The sequence below is a fragment of the Scyliorhinus torazame genome, chromosome 14, assembly GCF_047496885.1.
Source record: "Scyliorhinus torazame isolate Kashiwa2021f chromosome 14, sScyTor2.1, whole genome shotgun sequence".
Classification (NCBI taxonomy): Eukaryota; Metazoa; Chordata; class Chondrichthyes; order Carcharhiniformes; family Scyliorhinidae; genus Scyliorhinus; species Scyliorhinus torazame.
In genome coordinates, this window is record NC_092720.1 from 12,766,096 (window position 1) to 12,783,777 (window position 17,682).

At 50.0% G+C, this 17,682-nt stretch overlaps 1 protein-coding gene across 8 annotated transcripts in view; it reads right to left on the reverse strand.

Annotated features, from left to right (window-relative positions):
- Positions 1 to 2,566: 2,566 nt before the first annotated feature.
- The window catches only part of LOC140389529 (IgGFc-binding protein-like), a 266,128-nt gene continuing 251,012 nt past the window's right edge, over positions 2,567 to 17,682 (reverse strand). For 7 of the 8 annotated variants that reach the window (XM_072473722.1, XM_072473723.1, XM_072473715.1 and 4 more), the window contains 2 exons: positions 15,604 to 15,747; positions 2,567 to 2,868 (listed from right to left, as the gene is read on the reverse strand). In XM_072473722.1, the coding sequence (XP_072329823.1) occupies positions 15,614 to 15,747 (134 nt within the window). In that variant the 3' untranslated portion in view covers positions 2,567 to 2,868; positions 15,604 to 15,613. The remainder of the gene's footprint in view (positions 2,869 to 15,603; positions 15,748 to 17,682) is intronic. The other variant, XM_072473716.1, reaches the window with a different exon arrangement.

The window sequence follows — 17,682 nt, forward strand, 5'->3', positions numbered from 1 at the left end:
AGCTGCACTCATCCAGGCAAGTGGAGAGTATTCCATTACACTCCTGACTTGTGCCTTGCAGATTGCGGACAGGCTTTGGGGAGTCAGGTGGTGAGTTACTCACCACAGGATTCCTAGCCTCTGATCTCTTATAGCCGCAATATTTATATGGCTAGTCCAGTTCAGTTTGTAGTCAATGGTGAACCCCAAGATATTGATAGTGGTGGATTCAGCAAGGATAATTGAATGTGAAGGGTGATGGTTAGATTTGCTCTTGTTGGAGATGGTCATTGCCTGGAACTTGTGAGTTGTGAATGTAACTTGCCACTTGTCCATCCAAGACTGGATGTTGTCCAGGTCTTGCTGCATTTGGACAGTGTCTGAGGAGTCACCAATGGTGCTAAACACTTTATAATCATCAGCATACACCCCTACTTCTGAACTTATGGTGGAAGGAAGATCGTTGGTGAAGCAGCTGAAGATGGTTGGGACGATGCCACCCTGAGGAACTCCTGCAATGATGACCTGAAGCCGAGAAAACTGACCACCAACAACTGCAGCAATCTTCCTTTGTGTTAGGTATAACTCCAACCAGCAGAGAGTTTACCCAATTCCCATTGACTCCAGTTTTGCAAGGACTCTTGATGCCATATTCGGTCAATTGCAGCTTGTTGTCATGGGTAGTCATTCTCACCTCTCCTCAGGTGTTCAGCCCTTTTGTCCATGTTTGAACCAAGGCTGTATTGAGATCAGGAGCATCAATGAACATATTATTGCTAAGCAAATGTCACTTGATAGCACAGTTGATGATCTCCTCCATTACTTCGCTGATTTGCTTTTGACATGCAAGCACTGTTGTAATATCGACAAACATGGCAATCAACTTGCAGACAGTAAAATCCCACAAACAACAGTCACAGTGACCAGATCTCCTGTTTGATTGATGTTGGGTTAAAAAATAAGTATTGGCCAGGACACTGGAAAACCCCTCCTAGGTTTTTTTCCCCCAAATAGTAACATAGGGGCCCCATCCGCCTGATGGGGCGGGAACTGGCTGGGTTGGATTTGTCCTGCTTTTTGCTTCCAGGACACACCTGGGCAAATTTTTCACAATTCTGGACAGATGCCAGTTAAAAAATATATATATTTTTTCCCAATTAAGGGGCAATTTAGCGTGGCCAATCCACAGACCCTGCACATCTTTGGGTTGTGGGGATGACACCCATGCAGACATGTGGGAGAATGTGCAAACTCCAAGCGGACAGTGACTTGGGGCCGGGATCAAATATGGATCCTTGGCACCATGAGGCAGCAGTGCCAACTACTGCGCCACCGTGCCGCCCAATAGATGCTATTGTTGTCGCTGTACTGGAACAAGCTTGGCTAGGGGCCAAAAATATTAAACTGAGGTTCCATCTGCCTTCTTAGGTGGATAGAAACATAGAAAATAGAAGCAGTAGGCCACTCGGCCCTTCAAGTTTGTTCTGAAATTGAAATGAAATGAAAATCGCTCATTGTCACAAGTATGCTTCAATGAAGTTACTGTGAAAAGCCCCTAGTCACCACAATCTGGCGCCTGTTTGGGAAGGCTGGTACGGGAATTGAACCGTGTTGCTGGCCTGCCTTGGGCGTCTTTAAAAGCCAGCGATTTAGCCCAGTATGCTAAACCAGCCCCAGAAATTCATTAGATCATGGCTGATCATCCAACTTAATGGCATGATCCCACCTTCCCTGAATTTTCCAGCCGTTCACACTGGTGAGATCTTCTGGTCCACCCAATGGCACATCCCATCACAGGTTTCCCGGTGTCGAGAGGTGCATTCAACAGGAAACCCCATTGACAACGGCAGGATCGGAATTTCCTGCTTCTAGCCAATGGTGGGCTGCCTCCACAATACACACAGCAGATTGTGCTGAAAACCCTGCCCCAATGTTACTATTTTAAAAAAAAGCATAGGAGGGGTTTCCCAGTGTCCTGGTCAATACTTATTTTTTAACCCAACATCAATCAAACAGGAGATCTGGTCACTGTCACTGTTGTTTGTTAAGCAAGTTGATTGCCATGTTTGTCAATGTTACAACAGTGCTTACATGTCAAAAGTAAAGCTGTTAAGTACTTTATTTAGTATGTTCCATGATAATGTGTGTTGTATGGAGTGGAAGCTTTTCCTTTCGTGACATCCTCTCAGATATGCAGCTACTTTTTTCAGACAGAATTACTTGTTTATTTTTAAAATCCTGAAAAAAGAGTGAATTAGAATTGGTGTCCATGATGTGGAGATGCCGGCGTTGGACTGGGGTGAGCACAGTAAGAAGTCTTACAACACCAGGTTAAAGTCCAACAGGTTTGTTTCGAATCACTTGCTTTCAGAGCACTGCTCCTTCCTCAGGTGAATGAAGAGGTGGATTCCAGAAACATATGTTTCTGGAACATACCTCTTCATTCACCTGATGAAGGAGCAGTGCTCTGAAAGCAAGTGATTCGAAACAAACCTGTTGGACTTTAACCTGGTGTGGTAAGACTTCTTACTAGAATTGGTGTGTGAGAGGATGCAGGAAGGATAGAAATGCACCTTACAAAACGGAATATTTTTCAAAGATATTTTAATTTGTTTTTTAAATTAGGTGGAAATTGTTCAGAAATTGTAAAAAGGTATGAAAAAGCCTTTAGTCATAATCCCCGATGAATTTGGAACTTCAGAATGTCACAAAGAATTAGTGTATTAATATGTAACTAGACAGGATGCAACAAATGTAGACTGAGTAGATCTGGTCACCAATGAAGACAGAAAGATGTAAGTTCATCATTTGCAATCATGAAAGCTGGGGGATCTTGCTAAAGGGATCTTGTCAACTCTTCTGTACTTGCAGCTTCCAGAACTCCATTTCCTGAGGAATACAAGAAATTATTTCACAGACTTGTCACATGAGTTTAATAAAGGTGAAAAGGAATCAAAGATGAGTAACATACCAAAGACATTTATTTATAACACAGACTATGTTCAAAGGGGCCCGGTCAGACTTTGCCGGGTCCTCTCTCTCTCTCCGTTGGTTGGTTTCTTCCTATCTGGCTGACCTTATATACACATGGTGATAGCCCCGCAGTTAGTGGGGGAGCTCATGATCCTCGGGCCACTCGCGGTACCAATCAAGCCAGCCCTGTGTAGATTATTACAAAGAGCAGGAAAAGGCCATTCGGCATTCCAAGCCCATAGCTGCTGTGATATTGATCTCCTCACACCAGCTCCTAGACCTGGCAATCTGATAGCCAGTGAAACATAAGACCAGCTGTTTCCATTAGTGGTGACCAGGCAGACCCAGCATGATCGCAGTGATGATCAGGGAAAGCTGTATCCTCCGGCCTATTGAATTCATGTCAAGGCTGTCCTACCAATATGACAACAGGAGAGCCGTAGAAACCCCCAAAAATAGCACAAACACAAAGTTATGGATATATGGATGATGACCTGCAGAAATTCAATCCTGCTCTGCTCTGCAGTATAAAAGATCTTTGACATAAAGAGCCAGCGCAGGTGCAGCAGGCAGTAAAGAAGGCTAATGGTATGTTGGCTTTCATTGCGAGTGGTTTCGAGTATAGAAGCAGGAATGTGTTGCTGCAATTATACAGGGCCTTGGTGAGGCCACACCTGGAGTATAGTGTGCAGTTTTGGTCTCTTTCTCTGAGGAAGGATGTTCTTGCTCTCGAGGGAGTGTAGCGAAGGTTTACCAGACTGATTCCAAGGATGGCGGGACTGTCATATGAGGAGAGATTGATTAGGCTCGGATTGTTCTCGCTGGAGTTCAGAAGAATGAGGGGGGATCTCATCGAGACTTATAAAATTCTAACAGGACTAGGCAGGGTAGATGCAGGGAAGATGTTCCCGATGGTGGGTGGGTATGTCCAGAACCAGGGGCGAAGTTCTCCGACCCCCCGCCGGGTCGGAGAATCGCCGGGGGCTGGCGTGAATCCCACCCCCGCTGGTTGCCGAAGTCTCCGGCACCGGAGATTCGGCGGGGGCGGGAATCGCGCCGCCCCGGTTGGCGGGCCCCCCCGCTCGATTCTCTGGCCCAGATGGGCCGAAGTCCCACCGCTAAAATGCCTGTCCCGCCGGCGTAAATTAAATCACCTACCTTACCGGCGGGACAAGGCGGTGCGGGCGGGCTCCGGGGTCCTGGGGGGGGGGGGGGCGCGGGGCGATCTGGCACCCGGGGGTGCCCCCACGGTGGCCTGGCCCGCGATCGGGGCCCACCGATCCGCGGGCGGGCCTGTGCCGTGGGGGCACTCTTTCCCTTCCGCCTCCGCCACGGTCTCCACCATGGCGGAGGCGGAAGAGACTCCCTCCACTGCGCATGCACGGGAATGCTGTCAGCGGCCGCTGACGCTCCCGCGCATGCGCCGCCCCAGGAGATGTCATTTCCGCACCAGCTGGCGGGGCACCAAAGGCTTTTTCCGCCAGCTGGCGGGGCGGAAATTCCTCCGGCGCCGGCCTAGCCCCTCAATGTTGGGGCTCGGCCCCCAAAGATGCGGAGCATTCCGCACCTTTGGGGCGGCGCGATGCCCGTCTGATTTGCACCGTTTTGGGCGCCAGTCGGCGGACATCGCGCCGTTTCCGGAGAATTTCGCCCCAGGAGTCAGTCTGAGGATTCAGGGTAAACCATTTCGGACAGAGATAAGGAGACATTTCTTCATCCAAAGAGCGGTGAGCCTGTGGAATTCATTGCCACAGGAAGTAGTTGATGCTAAAATATTGAATATATTCAAGAGGCGGCTGGATATAGCACTTGGGGAGAATGGGATCAAAGGCTATGGGGAGAAAGCAGGATTAAGCTATTGAGTTGGATGATCAGCCATGATCATGCTAAATGGCAGAGCAGGCTCGAAGGGCCAAAAGGCCTCCTCCTGCTCCTATCTTCTATGTATAATGGTCCAAATGCCCTCTTTCTATGCTGTAATCATTCTATGATTCAATGATCAATCATCATATCTCCCTGTGCATCATAACCTTCAACCCCTGATCTCTCCAGAAATCTGATGAATTCCCTCTGCTTCAGTGTTCTTCCTTCACTCGTTCTGGAACTCGTTCGGGTAAAAAAACAATCCTTCTCCTAAATTCCTAATTTCTATTCACCAGTCTATGATTGTGAAACTGTACTCCTAATGGTAAGTTGGTAATAGTACCAGGAAAACATACCTTACCCCATGGGGTGATTGTCTCTGGGTAGTATGAAACAAGATTGGAAGCCCATTCTTTATACATAGATGAATGATTTTGTTGTACAGTGGGCACGATTCTCCAGAAAAATTTCTAAGTGTGGTAGCGAGCGGGAACTGCCGCAGGCTTCCCGGCGCTCGGCCCCGCAAGGCCGGGAACGCTATTCAACGATAATTGGTCTACTTAAAGATGCCCCACGGGCTTCTCGCCAAAAATGAAGGCTCGCTAGCCGATTCGCCAGGACCACGCTTGCCAGCCCCCCCATTAACAAGGTTGAGCAGCAATTAAACAGCAGTTGATCCTGCAACCCCACTCACCTCGCAGCCATGAAGTCGAGATGCCTGGCCCCAGGCTTTGGAGACCCGAACCTGGGGAGGCTCCTGGATGCAGTGGAGGCCAGGAGAGATGCCCTGTTGCCCCAAGGGTCTCGGAGTCACAGTGCCCCCTGGGATGAAGTGGCAGTGGCCATGAGCTCAGGAGGTGTGACCAGAGGACTGGTCTCCAGTGCCCAAAAAAAGGTCAACAACCTACACCGGGCAGCATGGTGAGTTGAAACCAAATCCCCCTCCCCACCCATAACCCTCCTTGCGGCCGCCAACCCTCCCTTTACCCTTCAGCACCCCCCCCAACCCTTACTTCACCACCGCCGCACCCCCCCCCCCACCTCTGAACTACACGTGCGGCTAACACAGGAGGAGCTCTCCCTCAATCGCTGGGAGAGGGCCAGGACTGGCGGAGGCGTGTGCTGGACATCAGAATCCTCATGACCTGAAGGGAATGGGCTCTGGAGGTGACAGAAGTGGCCAAGAACAGAGCGGTTACCAATGCGAAAGTTGGCGCATGCCGCAGACGTGAGGATCCACCGGGCCCCACCCGGAGGACCTGTCACAAGTGACTTGTTAATGCCACACTGACTGACCCATCCCTCCCACTAAGCACATGTCCATTCTTCCACAGGTCCTCCAGCTGAAGGCACCGGTCCATCCAGGATGGCCCATCTCCCCTGCCTCCCATAAGACCACCTCGGAGAGCTCTGAGGAAGCCACGATCGATGCAGCACAGCTTTCTACTTTCCACCAGCTTAGATACACGCATACGGGAGTGGGCCTGTTGCATCGCAAACTGTTTGGTGCCTGCCGTGGTTCACGTTTTCGGCCTCTCCCGCTGTTCACCAGCCTCGTTTAGCTCGAGTGAGAGTTTTGGGAAAATCTCTGTGTTGAAAATTCGTTTTGTTCCCTACACTGAAAATCTGCCTGAGCACGGAGATTAGAGTTAAGCAAATGAACTGCAAAAGCTAATAATTCATAGCTTATCACAGAGCTGGTAAAATCTGTCACTTGGTTTTAGCTCTGTGATGGACAGTACTTTAAAATTAGAAATATCAATCAGAACAAAGTAAATTAAAAAAAAAAAAGTTAAAAAGCTGAAGCAAAGAAAATCCTGATGCTGCAAAACAAGTCATTTGGCATCTGAAAGAGGATATTTTGTGTTGATCTTTCAGGTGGTACAAAATAGCCTTGAATGCTATTGCACACTGATATAAACTACCTGTAAATGCCACCACTGGTTTCAGTGCAAAATTTACACTGAACCCCGTGAATAATATTAATTAAAAGCTGAAGGTTTTGATTGTTGACTGATTGATTGATTGACATTTATTGTCACATGTACCGAAGTACAGTGAAAAGTATTTTTCTGCAGCCGAGGGAACGTAGACAGTACGTACATAGTATGCAAAAGAATAATTGCCAGTGCACATTGACAAATGGTATATCAACAAACTGCCAAACTAGCAGTACATGAGCAAGAGCAGCATAGGGCGTCGTGAATAGTGTTCTTACAGGGAACAGATCAGTCCGAGGGAGAGTCGTGGAGGAGTCTTGAAGCTGTTCCCTATAGCTGGATGTGCGGGTCTTCAGACTTCTGTATCTTCTGCCTAATGGAAGGGTCTGGAAGAAGGCAATGCCTGGGTGGGAGGGGTTTCTGATAATGCTGTCTGCCTTCCTGAGGCAGCGAGAGGTGTATACAGAATCAATGTGAGGGTGGCAAGCTTGTGTGTTGCGTTGGGCTGAGTTCACCACACTGCAGTCTCTTGCGCTCTTGGACCTAACAGTTGCCATACCAAGCTGTGATACAGCCGGATAGGATGCTCTCTATCGCACATCTGTAGAAGCTTGTGAGTGTCGTTGCAGACATGCCAATTTTTTTCTCGCTTCCGTAGGAAGTAGAGGACTTGTTGGGCTTTCTTGACTGTTGCATCAATGTGAGTGGACCAGGACAGACTGTTGGTGATGGTGACCCCCAGGAATTAATAGACCATCTCCACTTCAGAGCCATTGATGTAGACGGGGCGGGGGGGGGGGGGGGGGGTGTTGTTGTGCTATGCTTCCTGAAGTCGATGACCTCAGTTCCTTGGTCTTCCCAACATTTAGAGACAGGTTGTTTTCGGTACACCATGCAACCAAGTGATCTATTTCCCTTCTGTAGTCTGATTTGTTGTTGTTTGAGATACGGCCCACCACAGTCGTATCATCCGGAAACTTATAGATCAAATTGGAGCTAAATCTTGCCACACAGTCATGTGTGTATAGGGAGTACAGTAGAGGACTGAGCACACATCCTCGCAGGGCCCCGGTGTTGAGGACTATTGTGGAGGAGGTGCTGTTGCCTATCCTGGCAGATTGCGGTCTGTTGGTGAGGAAGTCAAGGATCCAGCTACACAGGGAGGGGTCAAGTCCAAGTTTGCAGTTTGGTTATTAGTCTTGTCGGGATAATGGTGTTGAAGGCGGAGCTGAGGTGTCCTTGTTGTCAAGGTGTTCAAGCGTTGATTGTAGAGCCAGGGAGATAGCATCTGCTGTGGACCGGTTGCGGTGATAGGCAAACTGCAGTGGATCAAGAACGTCTGGGAGGCTGGCGTTGATTCGTCTCATGACTCGCCGCTCAAAGCATTTCATGATAACAGACGTCAGGGCCACCGATCGGTAGTCGTTGAGGCAGGCTACCTTGTTTATCTTTGGTACTGGTATTATGGTGGTCTTCTTGAAGCAGGTGGCGACCTCGGAGCAGAGAAGTGAGGTGTTGAAGATATCTGCACATACACTCGCTAGCTGGTCAGTGCAGGCTCTGAGTGCTCGCCCAGGGACTCCGCCGGGGTCCTTCGCTTTCCGTGGATTCACTTTCAAGAAGACAGCTTTTACCCCTGAGGCTGTAATAGTGGGTATGGGTGTGTCCAGGGCTGTTGGGGCGGGTGGCACTGATGTATTGGCTGACTTGTTCAGTTCTTCGGGGAGGGATGCTCCAGCCCCAGAGATTCCGTCTGGCCTTGCTGTGTAGCCTGTGACCTCGTGTAAGCCCTGCCATAGACATTGCGGGTTTGTTTCGTTGGCCTAGGACTCTAGTTTGATCCAGTATTGTCTTTTAGCGTCCGGATGGCTTTCCGTACGTCGTACCTGAATTTCTTATATAGGTCAGGATCGTCAGACTCAGCAGCTACTGCTCTATGTGGGGATGTTTCTTGTTGAAAGCTCTTTGCAATTTACATAAATAATTTAATTTCCCTCTGCAGGGAGCAGATAATTAACTTCTGAGATCACAGTTCTGGTGTGGGAAGATTTCCTCAATGCAAGGTAGTTAATTAAATCGCAAAACCCTTCTTTAGAAATGGGTTTATTTGTTCCTTGTACACAGAGAAATATTCACATTTTGTAATAAAAGTTAAGAACAAAATCATACCTGCGATTATGGTCAAATTAACAGAAGCAATAACCATCACCCCGCCACCCGCCCTTCTTCCCAACTGTTGTCGAGTTATTTTAATACCAGCTCACTCCATCGGTTGGAAAGCAAAATCCATAGATGAACTAACTTTAAGCTTTCTGCATACACAGCAGGAAGGGAAGGTGAGTTGTTGCAATTACAACATAGCCGAATATGATAATAATGGCAAGTGAAATTTACTCAACAATATGTGGCCTTGGAGAGGTTAAGACCCCTCCTATGGCTCAGCTGGTTAAGCACACACGAGTACGGCCTCAACCCGGACCTTGGATTCATGTCGCATTACATTCAACCCCACCATCTGGCCTGGGCTTGCAAAATCCTACCAACTGTCCTGGCCTGAGACAATTCACACCTCTTTAACTTGGGGTTACCCCTATCTCTGGATCTGTAAAGACTTAATTACCTGAAAATGCTCGCATTCAAAGCATTGTCTTGCATCTTTGACTTTGTCTCTTTCTATGTTTCTGGAACATACCTCTTCATTCACCTGAGGAAGGAGCAGTGCTCCGAAAGCTAGTGATTTGAAACAAACCTGTTGGACTTTACCCTGGTGTTGTAAGACTTCTTACTCAGCTGGTTAAGTCAATGAATGCTGAGCTATACATGTCAGAAAGATGTACTGTTTATGTAGATCTCAATGGACCAGCAGTAAATTTTCTACAATCAGCCTCAGCATCCTTGGGTTAATTGAATCATTGCCCTATGACTAAACGGGAATCTAGTCATAGTAGAAGTGGTCCTTGCGTTAAGGAGTAGAACATAAGCAAACGTTCCTGCTCCTGGTTATTATCTATCTACTGACCTGTCAAAGTGCTCCATGTAAATGTCAGTTAGGGACAGACCAGCTCAGCTGTGGTACCTACAGTAAGAGAGATTGTTAACCTACAATCTAGGGTTTCTTATAAGGAACAGCTATTTGGGCAAGATATTAGAGAGCAACCATAAGCCTGCAGGAGTCAGGATAGAAGCATATAATGAAAATAGTAATGATAGTTTTTGCGATTGTGTTCCAGGCATACATCTGAAACAGCATGCCCAATAGTGCAACTGCTGTTACAATAACAATGATTATCCCTATTGAAAGTCTGATGGTAATAATGAAAATTCTCATTGCATTATCTGTATAAGTGAAAAGAAACAATCCACTAAAATAATCAGTTCACATTAAAAACATTACAACATCAATATTGTGTCTAATACTTTGAGAGTTCTGACAACTTGTAAATGAAAGTAGAATCACAGAATGGTTACAGCAAAGAATGTGGCTATTCAGTCATGAGGTCCATGTCAGCAATATGCAACAGTCCATTCCCCACATTCCCCCATAACCCTACAAACATTAAGGGCGCAATATAATGGCCGCATTGCGCCCAGCGCGTATCTTTGCGGGTAAATAGCGGGAGAGGCTAAAATCGGGATCCGCGCCGGGCGCCGATCAGTTCGTGATCAAACCAGCCCACTCCTGTTCGCGGGTTCCGGAGTCCACCCAGACGTGGCCTGGCCAGGTCGGCATCCCCGAAGTATGGAGCAGGTCTGCATGGTGGAATGGTTGTGTGCTGACTGGAATGTGTTCAGACGTAGCATTTGAGTAGCTCCCCCTTGTTAGAGGGGAGCTGCCAGATGAGGTCCAGGCGAATAAGCTGGTGGGACAGCCATTTCCATCATGAAGCTCGTGAGGGAACATTTCTGGCACTAAGTGTCGTTAAATACGGGTCATGCTCTCGCCGGCTCGGCCGTCTGGAAGTCGCACCCAATATGGCATTTATCATAGATTCATAGAATTTACAGTGCTGAAGGAAGCCATTCGGTCCATCGAGTGCGCACCGGCCCCTGGAAAGAGCACCCTCAGGCCTTCACCCTATCCACGTAACCCCACCTAACCTTTTGGACACTAAGGGGCAATTTAACATGGCCATCTTTGGACTGTGGGAGGAAACCAGAGCACCCGGAGGAAACCCACGCAGACACGGGGAGAAAGTGCAAACCTGGGACTCTGGAACTGTGAAGCAGCAGTGCTAATCACTGTGCCATCGTGCCGCCCCCCGCCCCCCCCCCCCCCCGTTACTTCTACCGTTAAATCATGCCCTAAATCTCCAGCTGTGTATACAATTACCTTGTGCAAGTCATGACTGAATCTACCTCCACCATATTCCAAGACAGTGCATTCCAGATCCTAACCACTTGCTGTGTTGAAACAAAAAATCCACATGTCATCATAGGTTCCTTTGGCATTCAGTGTCCTCTGTCAATCATTTTGCCAACGGGAACAGTTTCTCCCTGTCTACTCTGTCTGGACCTCTCATGATCTTTTAAAAATAAATTCCAATTAAGGGGCAATTAAGAGTGGCCAATCCAACTACCCTGCATATCTTGGGCGAAATTCTCCCCCAACGGCGCGATGTCCGCCGACTGGCGCCCAAATCGGCGCCAATCAGACGGGCATCGCGCCGCCCCAAAGGTGCGGAATGCTCCGCATCTTTGGGGGCTGAGCCCCAACATTGAGGGGCTAGGCCGACGCCGGAGGGATTTCCGCCCCGCCAGCTGGCGGAAATGGCGTTTGTTGTCCCGCCAGCTGGCGCGGAAGCGTCAGCGGCCGCTGACAGTTTCCCGCGCATGCGCAGTGGGGAGAGTCACTTCCGCCTCCGCCATGGTGGAGGCCGTTGCGGAGGCGGAAGGGAAAGAGTGCCCCACGGCAAAGGCCCGCCCGCAGATCGGTGGGCCCCGATCGCGGGCCAGGCCACCGTGGGGGCACCCCCCGGGGTCAGATCGCCCCGCGCCCCCCCCAGGACCCCGGAGCCCGCCCACGCCGCCTGGTCCCGCCGGTAAATACCAGGTTTAATTTACGCTGGCGGGACAGGCAATTTCTGGGCGGGACTTCGGCCCATTTGGGCCGGAGAATTGAACGGGGGGTCCCGCCAACCGGTGCGGCCCGATTCCCGCCCCCGCCCAATTTCCGGTACCGGAGTCTTCGGCGGGGGCGGGATTCACGGCGGCCAACAGCCATTCTCCGACCCGGCGGGGGGTCAGAGAATGACGCCCCTTATTTCTCACGCGGAAAAAGAGATGGAAATCCATAGATGATGTCAGGTATCCACATCCCTTGCTTTGTCCCCACGAGTACTCTCAAGGGTTTCCCAGGTAGTGCAGATACAAGCATAGTAATACAGTACTCATGAAGCAGGAATCATGGTGCTCCCTGTCTATTCAGACTCTACTTGCCACTTTATGCAGTGTGACAAGTGCAGTCAGACTAAAGGATATGAGGGGCGGGATTCTCCCCTACCCGGCGAGGCGGGGGGGTCCCGGCGGGATGGAGTGGCGTGAACCACTCCGGCGTCGGGCAGCCCCAAAGGTGCAGATTTCTCCACACCTTTAGGGGCCAAGCCCTCACCTTTAGGGGCTAGGCCCGCGCCGGAGCGGTTGCCGTCCCACCGGCTGGCGTGGAAGGCCTTTGGCGCCACGCCAGCCGGGGCCGAAGGGGATCCGCTGGCCGGCGGTAGTCCGCGCATGCGCGGGAGCATCAGCGGCTGCTGACATCATCCCCGCGCATGCGCAGGGGGGTCACCTCCCCATCGGCCATGGCAGAGGCTGTGGCCGACGCGGAGGGAAAAGAGTGCCCCCACAGCACAGGCCCGCCCGCGGATCGGTGGGCCCCGATCGCACCTTCAGGGGCTAGGCCTGCCCGGAGTGGTTTGCTCCTCGCCGGCCGGCGGGAAAGGGGCTTGGCGCCTCGCCAATCGGCGCCGAAGGGCCTCCGCCAGCCGGCACAAATCGGCACATGCGCGGGAGCGCCAGCGTATGCTGGCGTCATCCCCGCGCATGCGCAGAGGGCTTTGCTTCCGCACCGGGAATGGCGGAGGACCACGGCCTCCGGTGCGGAAGGATAGAGTGCCCCCACGGCACAGGCCCGCCCACGGATCAGTGGGCCCCGTTCGCAGGCCAGGCCACTGTGGGGGCACCATCCGGGGCCAGATCCCCCCCCGCGCCCCCCCAAGAACCCAGGATGCCGCCCGCGCCACCAGGTCCCGCCGGTAAGGGAACTACTCCAATTTACGCCGGCGGGACTGGTAAAGAACGGGCCCATAGCAGGCCTGAGAATTTGAGGAGCCCCGGGGCCCATTCAGTCGCGCCGGCCCCGCCATTCTCCGAGGTGGGTGGCGACTCACGCCGGGCCGATTTTGTGGGGGCGAGAGAATTTGGAGGACGGCGGGGACGGGATTCACGCTGACCCCCGGCGATTCTCCGACCCGACGGGGGGTCGGAGAATCCCATCCGAGAAGTTTGGGTTCACAGAACAAAAACAGAAAATACTGGACAATCTCAGCAGGTCCGACGCGCCTGTGGATAGAGAAGGGAGGTAACGTTTCGAGTCTGGATGACTCGTTGACATTGTCCAGTATTTTCTGTTTTTGTTTTAGATTCCAGCATTTGCAGTAATTTGCGTTTATCTTCGAGTCCAAGGAAGTTTTCTTTCTTTCACAGATTAGCAGGGTGAGCATAATATGCTGAGACCTTGTGGCTGTTGTTTTTGAACACCACCAGAAGGCAAGCAGGTGATAGCCACATCCCTTCCATTTATAATAATAATAACCTTTATTAGTGTCCCAAGTAGATTTACATTAACACTGCAGTGAAGTTACCGTGAAAATCCCCTAGTTGCCACACTCCGGCGTCTGTTCTGGTACACAGAGGGAGAATTCAGCATGTCCAATAACAAGCATGTCTTTCGGGACTTGTGGGAGGAAACCGGAGCACCTGGGCCGACACGTTAAGAACATGCAGACTCCGCAGACAGTGACCCAAGCCGGGAATGGAACCCGGGTCCCTGGTGCTGTAAAGCAACAGTGCTAACCACTGTGCTACCATGCCATTTCTTTCCCTGCCAGGGATCAAGCAAATACCGGTAGGTTGAAGTCATGCCAGCAGAGCACACTTGGAGCGTCTTTCATCTGACTCATGACCAGTTGGCTCAAGCCCGAGTGTGGAACTCATCTGATTGAGGAACAATTACCACCAACTGAGCCAAGCTGACACTAGTTACTTTGAAATGTAAAAAGCTTATGGGCACTGATGTATTTCCATATTCATGCAAAGAGAACCTTATAAATAGATATAGATGGGTTAGGAGAGTGGGCCAAAATATAGCAGATGGTGTTGAACGTGGATAAGTGTGAGGTCATCCATTTTGGTCGGAAAATGGGAAGGCAGCTTATTATCTAAATGGGGACGGCACGGTAGCACAGCGGCAACGGGCCCCAGGTTCGATTCCCGGCTTGGGTCACTGTCTGTGCGGAGTCTGCATGTTCTCCCCGTGTCTGCGTGGGTTTCCTCCGGGTGCTCCGGTTTCCTCCCACAAGTCACGAAAGACGTGCTGTTAGGTGAACTGGACATTCTGAATTCTCCCTCAGTGTAGCCGAACATGCGCCGGAGTGTGTGCGACTAGGGGATTTTCACAGTAACTTCATTGCAGTGATAATATAAGCCTACTTGTGACAATAATAAAGATTATTATTATTATGGAAAGACTTTGGGGTGCTCTGCTGCAGAGGGATCTGGGGATCCTTGTTCATGAGTCACAGAAAACTAGTATGCAGGTACAGCAGGTAATAAAGAAAGCAAATGGAATGATCGATTTATAGTTAAAGGAATACAGTAAGGTAAGGAAGGGTTGTTGCATCCATACAAGGCATTGGTGAGACCTAGAGTATCGTGCAGTTTTGGTCCCCTTATTTGAGGAAAGATGTAGTGGCATTGGAGACAGTTCAGAGGCAGTTCACTGGGTTGATTTCAGAGATGAGGGGTTTGTCGAGAGATTGAACAGAGTTCAACAGTGGATAGCACTGTTGCTTCACAGCGGCAGGGTCCCAGGTTCGATTCTCGGCCTATCCTCTCTCGAGTTTAGAAGAATGAAGAGAGATAATATTGAGGGAAACAAGATGATAAAAGGTAAGGATAAAATAGATGTGAAGTGGGTGCTTCCTCTTGTGGGGCATTTTAGAACAAGAGGTCATAGTCTTAGGATAAAAGGTCGCACATTTCAAACCGAGATGAGGAGAAACTACGTCTCCCAAAGGGTTGTAAACCTGTGGAATTCACTACCCCAGAGTGCGGTGGATGCTGGGACAGTGAGTAAATTTAAGCAGCAGCTAGACAGATTTTTAATTGGTAATGGGTTGAAGGGCTATGGAGAACGGGCAGGACGGTGGAGTTAAGGCCAGGATGAGATCAGCCATGATCAAATGGCAGAGCAGACTCGATGAGCCAGATGGCTTAATTCTGCTCCTATATCTTATGCCTGAGATATTAATTTAGGCAGAAGCAATTTTGGTTTCACTTTACTGGTGTAGTAGTTTACGCAATAATCACAAGTGGTTAGGAGCTGGAATGAACTGCTTCACTGTGTGGTGGAGGCAGTTTCACCCATGATTGTCTAAAAGGAATTGGATAATTATCAGAAGAGAAAAAAACTGCAGGGAAAGAGCAAGGTAGTGGAACTAGCTGTGTTGCTCTTGCAAAGAGCTGGCACAGACACAAATGGCTGAATTGCTTCCTTCAGGGCTGTGACTGTTCTATAATTTTATAACCATACTTAAACCAGTCGCTGTAGCTCTACGTTCTGTGCAATTCTTACCATCCTGTGCCTATTCTTTCTCACAGTGAGGACCTTCATGGGTTATTGGGCAATGACAGTGAAAGCTTTGAGAACCATCTGCTTCATAAGTTGCCTCCAGACAAATGTCTCCATTCACACATGGATTATTGAGACAGAGGCCAGCTACAAGAACAAATATGAAGAGCGTTAAAACTCACATAAAGGGTATTTATATGTCCTTCTTTCTCTCTCAACAGTGGTCTATCAATTGCTATTTCAAAAGGTACCATACAACTAGATGTTCTAAAAACTGACAATTGTTTTAAGAAGCGTAAACATTAACATTTTCACAATTTTTGAACGTTCACATTCTGAGTACCAAGCTTCACCTGATGAGAACAGGGGCGGGATTCTCCGACCCCCCCGTCAGATCGGAGAATCGGCGGGAGTCGGTGTGAATCCAGCCCCAGAATTCTCCGGCACCGGAGATTCGCAGGGGGCGGAAATCGCACCAGTCGGCGGCCCCTGCCCCCGGCGATTCTCCGGCCCGCAATGGGCCGAAGTCCCGCTGCTGTAATGCCGGTCCCGCCGGCGTGAATTAAACCACCTCCCTTACTGGTGGGATCAGGCAGCGTGAGCGGGCTCCGGGGTCCTGGGGGGGCCGCAGGACGATCTGGCCCCGGGGGGGTGCCCCCACGGTGGCCTGGCCCGTGACCGGGGCCCACCGATCCGCGGGCGGGCCTGTGCCATGGGGCACTCTTTTACTATGCGTCAGCCGTGTAGGTCTCCGCGATGGCCGACACGGAGGTGACCCCCCCCTGCGCATGCGTGAGGATGACGTCAGCAGCCGCTGACGCTCCCGCGCATGTGCGGACTTCCGCCGGCCGGCAGAGTCCCTTCGGCCCCAGCTGGTGTGGTGCCAAAGGCCTTCCATGCCAACCAGCGGGACGGCAACCACTCCGGCGCGGGCCTAGCCCCTAAAGGTGAAGGCTTGGCCCCAAAAGATGATGGAGAAATCCGCACCTTTGGGGCAGCCCGACGCCGGAGTGGTTCACGCCACTCCATCTCGCCGGGATCCCCCGCCCCGCCGGGTAGGGGAGAATCCCGGCCCACATATCGGAAATTTAGCTCATGTGCTCCATGATTTCCCTCCATTATTCCTTTTAGGTTCAGTCAAGTTGCACTCTGTTAAAGCAGTACTTCATCGATTGATAGTCTCGACACTTGCATTGAGTGGATTGACAAAGTGGAAGTTGCAAATTAGCACTGCTCATGATGGATGAATGTATATTACTGGCTGAGGTTGCATAGATGTGACAAGTGAGCATGGTGACTGACATCCTATCTGAATTTTCTCTGACTGTGTGATTAGCTTCTCTTGCCTGGTACTACTCCAGCATCAAGCACGTTGGCCTACATCCCACTTCTTTATCCCTGCGTTTTCATGGAGTTATTGCAATTCACCGCATTATTGGGATGAATCATTTTGCTGTCAAAGGCAAGAGCTACTTTTTAGGCCACAGTTTCTTGATGTCTAGCAGATAGGCTCACTAAACAAGTGTTCAATCTGGGGGTATTATGCCACTAGTCGGGGTTTTTGTGATCTTCCAAACTGACGACTAGAATGCATGGATGTTGCGATACAACTGAGTCATATATAAATAGTGCCCTTTTGCACATAGCCTCTCTTGTTTTATTTTACAGTATAAGGTGGGTGTTCAGTGGTTGATTTTGAAATGGTTTGTCTGTTGCATGTGGAACACGAACTGCCGTTACAGGGAAGACATTCCTCTTATTGCACATGAGCATGAAAGACAGGACACGGAGAAAGATTGTACAAAAAGAATTGCTTTCACGCTATTCGAATGGCTGTAACAGGCAATCTTCCTTTATAGCTCCAATCATTCCTGCCTGATTTTCCTCTGTAGTATGCCCATTGATCCTTGCTGTTAAAGTGCACTGACAGGAATAGAACATACAGTGCAGGAAGAGGCCATTCGCCCTATCGAGTCTGCACCGACCCAGTTAAGCCCTCACTTCCACCCTATCCCCGTAACCCAATAACCCCTCCTAACCTTTTTTGGGATCACTAAGGGCAAATTAGCATGGCCAATCCAC